This window comes from Haplochromis burtoni, unplaced genomic scaffold (assembly GCF_018398535.1).
Source record: "Haplochromis burtoni strain Fernald_Lab_line unplaced genomic scaffold, NCSU_Asbu1 Contig_766, whole genome shotgun sequence".
Taxonomy (NCBI): Eukaryota; Metazoa; Chordata; class Actinopteri; order Cichliformes; family Cichlidae; genus Haplochromis; species Haplochromis burtoni.
Window position 1 is genome coordinate 137,062 of NW_024583127.1, and position 6,336 is coordinate 143,397.

General features: G+C 39.8%; 1 protein-coding gene across 1 annotated transcript; it reads left to right on the top strand.

The window, feature by feature from the left end:
- Positions 1–3,716: 3,716 nt before the first annotated feature.
- On the top strand, positions 3,717–6,000 carry LOC121812728 (P2Y purinoceptor 14-like). The gene is made up of 3 exons (XM_042215574.1): positions 3,717–4,657; positions 4,762–5,024; positions 5,439–6,000. Exons 1-3 carry the CDS (start codon positions 4,541–4,543, stop codon positions 5,755–5,757), a joined length of 699 nt encoding a protein of 232 aa, XP_042071508.1. The 5' UTR covers positions 3,717–4,540; the 3' UTR covers positions 5,758–6,000.
- The last annotated feature ends 336 nt before the right edge of the window (positions 6,001–6,336 follow it).

The following is a 6,336-nucleotide window of genomic DNA, read 5'->3' on the forward strand; positions in this document are numbered from 1 at the left end:
AACAGGAAGAAACCTCCAGCAGAACCAGGCTCAGGGAGGGGCGGGGCCATCTGCTGTGTTTGGTTGGGGTGAGAGAAGGAAGACAGGATAACAGGCAGTGTTGGGGAGTGATGGAATACATGTAACGTCGTTACGTATTTAAAATACAAAATATGAGTAACTGTTTTCCGTTACAGTTACCGTTTAAAAAGGTGGTATTCAGAATACAGTTATTTTGTTGAAATACATGGATTACACAGCGGTACTTCCCTGTTTCATATGTTAGACTATGCCCTCTCTATTTTTGGTAATTCCATGCTGGTGGAAACCCAAACAAAACACTCAATTAAGAGGTTCAAATGCCTGTGTCTCAATCTCACGGGCCATGTCACCTCTATTTGCAGCCTGCATAATGACGTGAAGGAATATTTTTAATAATTATTATTAAATAATTATTATTAATCTTTTGGATAGCAAAAACATAGCTGCATGTCATACTATTCCACAAAAACATACGAAGATGCCAACTATCATACTACGATTTGTGAGCAGGAAATATAAAGTTGAACTGTTAAAGATGGGAAAGAAGTTAAAGGGAACCGGTGTATATGTGAATGAGTATCTCACCAAGAGAAATGCTGAAATTGCACGACAGGCAAGACTATTGAAGAAGCACATCCAAGATACCTGGACCAGGAATGTAAGGTATTCATAAGACTTAATGGGACACCAGAACAAGCTAAAGTAATTGTTGTCAGAGACATTGCAGATCTTGAGAGATTTAAACAAAAGAAACAGAGTTCAGTGTAGAAAAGAATTGTGTTGCTGACTGTGATATGAACAATATCTGATAAGTGTGAGAAAAATAACTAAAAAAAAGAAGGCACAAAATTTAATATTTTGGATCTCATGATTATATATTTTATGAGTTGGACAATAGTATTGATCCAGATATCCACCTCTAACTGAATGTTGATATGACATGTGAATATTATAAATGGGAAGAGTTGGATCCCAAGATAAAAGGTTTTTCATTAATCCACTTTAACAGTCGGAGTCTTTACAGTAATTTTTCTAAAATCAAAGCGTATCTTGATGAATTCCAAAATGAGTTTGCAGTGGTAGCAATTTCAGAAACATGGTTGAATCGTCTCGTGGTGTCCTGGTGCCAGGTGCATGGACAAACAACCTTACGCTCAAACATGATAATGTTGTTTAGAACATACTGTGACTAACACATCATTATATTAAGAAAAAAATCAGGAAGGGGTCAAATACTTTTTCAGCACAATATAAAACCTGTTTAACACAAGTTATCAGCAAGTCAGGTTACAAGAGACGATCGATCATTGTGTGTTTTCTGATTTACAGTGATGCCATTAAACCACCAAGGCTTTATGACCTACAAAAATTTAAATTCTAACTAACTTTTAACAACTAATCAGGAAGTTACGTGTCTGAGTTTTCTGTGCAGCAGTTTCAGTGGTCATAAACAGGAAAGACAACAGGGTTGAGGTTAGAGCTGCGCTGTGTCTTTTATGGTTTACAATTTAACCTGGAAGACATAACAGAAGTAACTTTTCATCATCACAAAAAACTGCAGAGGGATACGTTAAATACAGGTTCAGCTGGATTCTCAGACTCACATCTTTTGTGCTTCTGCTGATTTTAAAAAATGACAATTATCATTTTTAATAGTTCCTGACATGCGGAGCAAAAACAATCAATGATTAATAACACAGCTGAGTTCAGCGTTCAAGAGATGTCAATCCAGCATCATGATAAAAAATACTTTTAGTTAACTGAGCATGCAACCTCAAAGTTCATCTGTTCCAAGTAATTAGTTTCTCTCTGGTCCCAGTGTGTACCCTCTCATTATCCTGCTTGTATTAACCCTTGTATGGTGTTCGGGTCTGTGAGACCCGTTTTCAGTTTTTCTCAAAAGAAAAATTAAACAATTAATTATTTTTTCAACCTGAAATTCATTGGCTTTGGCTTATTTTCTGTGAAGAACATAAATCCGAACTAATTTTCAATGACCTCATACTGTACCTCCCCCCACGCATTTACATTACATACAAGGTGTTCGGGTCCACTGGACCCAGGTCTAATAAAAGTGTTGAAAGTGCAGGTCCTGTGTTCCCACACTCTGTCTTCCTCCTTTCTGGTGCTGCTGATAGTGTTTTCTTCCCCTCCTGCTCCCGCACAAAGTTGCAACATTGTTGAAAATTCAACTATCAACACCGTCTGCTCTTACATTCCCACACATTTTACCCTCTTTCTTGAGGGATCCAAATTTTATTTTCTCATACCCTGTCCCACCTGCAAATTAGGGGCATAATACTATAAATAAGACTTTGCCAGTGTGGTTCTTTATCACAACTGATCAAGATGGCAAAAGATTATCTGCTGCGAGGGCCATCCAATTGATTTTGGAAGAGAGAGGGGCTTCGGATGATGATGTTGACAAAGAGGTTTCAGAATATTTCACATTTCTGAAAATTCAGAGTCTGACAGTGACTTTGAAGAAGAGGATGAGGTTGAGCACCATTTAGTAACAAAACGAAGACGAGTACCCCATCTGCAGCCAGCTCCAGGACCAGAACAAGCCCACCAGACAGCAAGTGAAGAAATATGGATGTCAATAACTGGTGAAATTGAATGGTCTTCTTGCCCAAGAAATGAGCCACCCTGCAGAGCTGTTACTGTGATAAGCCAGGGCCAACACGGCTGACAGTTACTCATGTGCAGGACATCAAGTCTTCATTTGAGCTTTTCATCCCAGATTCCATCCAGAAAATTATTCTGGATTGCAGTAATCTAGAAGGAAGGTGTGTTTTTGGAGAGAGGTGGAAGGAGATGGACCTTCCACCTCTTTTAATTCTTATTCTCATGTATATATCTCATGTATATCTCATGCACATATCTTTCTACGTAGCACTTTTAATTCTTATTCCTACTTTTATTTTTTCATGTCCATTTAATCGCAATTTATGACAGTATGTTTGCACTGAAGCACCGCAGCAATTTCCTAATGTTGTAAACCTGCTCAACATTTGGCAATAAACCCCTTTCTGATTCTGATTCTGATTCTGAAATTCATCTAAGAACCCCAAAGGCCTACTTTGGGGTTTTTATCCTTGCAGGAGTTTTCAGGTCCAAAGGGGAATCCACAGAATCCCTGTGGGATGCAGAAACCGGCAAGAACCTTTCCGTGCATCAATGTTCTCTGGAAAACTTCCACAAAATTTCCAGGATTATCCGTTTTGATAACCGAGACAACAGACCAGCTCGACGGCAGAGAGACAAGCTAGCTGCCATCAGGACAGTGTGGGATAAGTGTGTGCACCACCTCCCCCTGTTTTACAACCCTGGGCCTAATGTCACCATTGATGAGCAGCTGATCCCATTTAGTTGTGAAACATATTGCTTCACGTGTAAATGTGTTGTGTCTTTCCACTCACTCCACTTGATTATAACTGATTTATTTTTTATAACATTTTATAAAAAAAAAAAAAAAAACGAGAAGCACATTAATTCATAAATGTGATCTAACAAAGGTAAAGGGAAAAAATTAACCATGTTTGCTGTTCATATGTCTTGTAATTGGGATGAAGTAAACATCTGTTGAGTAATTTAACATAAAATTGTTTGATAGTGTTAATTTGGAAAGCCAAAACTCTAGCGGGTCCACCAGACCCATGAACACTGGCTGAGTAACAAAAATACGAACACCACACAAGGGTTAAGTTAAGTGTTTCTAGTTTCTATTTTGTTTAGCTTTGTATGTTTGTGCTTTAGCGTTCAGTATTAGAGTAATTAAAGCTGCCTCTTTTAGTTCACTCCCTTTGTTTCCAAGTCCTGCTATTGGGGCCTAGCTCTGCCTGCCACACAGTCATCGTGATAATTTCAATGTCAAAGTCAATTTTACTTATATTGCACACTTCATTCTTTAAAGGAATTAAAACAGCAAAAACAAAACATTTAAATATATAAACTTGCAGGCAATTTGAGTAAATTCCTTTAACTTGATATCCAAGCTCATTGGAGTCCAGGAACTGCCCTTCACCGTCAGGCCTGGTGTCAGTACCATGTGCACTGGAACGTGAACATATAGAGGAACGTTATGTTCAGCGATGAGTCCAGGTTCTTCCTACAGCTCACTGCTTCAGCTTGTGCTTAATGGATTCTTATAAGATTCATGAGAGGGTTGACTCATCTTTACTAATCAATGCTTCCTTCCACAACTACAGACTGTACACAAAAGATGGTGTCAGTGATTTCTGTATTTGCATTTAAGTGTCTCAATTTTACTTTCAACACTACAAGAACATATGGGTGCATCACATAGAAACTAAATTTATTTAACTGTCTAAACCTTCACCAGAAGAGGTCATATTTCAAAACCACTGTCTCAAAGAGAGATGTAGCATAATATTTAAAGTTTGTCTGACACTGATTTAACAGATAACTAAAATGCTATGAATAAATATTGTTTCAAAGAGAAACCTAGCATTTATATACAGTTTAAAAGAGTGTTTTATTAAGTGTTTTTTATTTCATGTCCAGAAACATGATTTACTCAAAAAACGAGACATCGGCTTCGGACGAGAACTGTGGTAATGTCGACACATCAGCCAACCCTTTCTTTATGCTGGTCTACAGTCTGGTGTTTCTGGTAAGTTTCAAATAATCAGATTGTGGGTTTTTTAAGGAACTGGTTTAAGGTTCTCTGTGCATCTACAAACGTCCTGTTCTCTCGTCCTCTCTGTGTCTCTACAGGTGGGTTTACCCCTCAATGGCTTCATCATGAAGTTTTACTGTTGTCGGGCTCGGCAGCAGGCATCCAGCAGCTTGATGGTCTACCTGAAGAACCTGACAGCTGCTGACTTCCTGCTCTGCCTCTCTCTGCCACTGCGCATCGCCCACTATGCCATCAGCAGCTCTCCATCGTTCAGCTGCTCTCACTGCACAGTTGGAGCTTCTGCTTTTTTCCTCAACATGTACGCCAGCATCATATTTATGGCGTACCTCGCTGCCAATAGGTAAGAAACCTTTAACGTTAAATTAGAGGGGCCTCTAGTTTAACCTTTTCTTGGCTTATGAAGCTTATAATTTGTTTGAAGTAATGGCTTCCTATTTAATCGCTGTGGAGGTCCAGAGGTTGAAAGCTACCAGGGCTTTAAACTGACTCCTGCTTTTCCTTTGGTGAAGATGAGGGCAAAGAGAAAAAGAAAGAAGAGAAGAGACAGTAGAGAAACATAAAAAAGAAAAAAAAGAAAAAAAGAAAGAAAAAGAAACCTTTAACGTAAAAACTAGATTAAGTGGTTAAGTACACACCCTGTGCTCCTGACAAAAGTATGAATGTACCTTTTTCTGGCTCAGTATTTACTTTTGCAGTTTTGGCACTGTTGTGATTAGTGAAGTTGTATTCTGCCTCCTTCCTTTTCTGTCTGCAGGTATCGGAAAATCGTACATCCTTCAGGAACTGTACGAACAGTACGAACTGCGAGAATCATCTCTGTCATCACCTGGGTTATTCTCCTGGCTCCAACAATCACTTTTATCAGCTTTTTTATCAGCTCCAAGGAACCTTTGACCTCTAATTACTGTGTTGATTCCTTTAGTTCATCAGTCAGCCTGCTGTACAAAATCCTCCACACCTTCTCTGCAATCATTGTCCTCTTGAGTCTTCATATCCCTGGTCTTCTTCTACTACAGCATCTCCCGCAGGGTGTTGCAGGCACAGCAGAGGCAGCTGGCCTCCTCTGGTTCTGAGAAGCTGGTGAAGTCTCGCAGGAACATGTTGGTGCTGGTCAGCATCTTCTGATTTGCTTTGTCCCCTATCACCTGGTTCGACTTCCCTACCCCTTTCTGCGGACCAGCTGCTCTGTGGGTCGAGTTTTGTACTACCTGCAGGAGGCAGCCGCCATGGTGTCAGTTTTCAACGTCTGTCTGGACCCTGTTGTTTACTTTTACCTCTGTAAGACTTTTCGAGCTCAGGTGAGAAAGGCGTCCAGGAGGACCAACATCCAACAAGCAAATGAGGAGAGCGAGAGCAGCAGGGAGCAGCTGGACATCACTACATCAACACCAGTGATGTAAGGCAACATACAGCATTTGAGAGTCCGATTAGTGAAACCAGTATCATGGATCCCCGTCCTCATGAACCACAGGACTTCTTCTGTGCTCAGATATCAACATGAGGCTGAACTCAGCACAAACACATAGTGCCAGTGTTTATGTTGCTAGCATTCAGCTTTAGCATGAACATAGTGAACCAGTGTGTGGTCAGATTCATACAGAACAAAGCATAGTTAAATATCTGTCTCTGGAAACAGTTTTTAACATTTACAC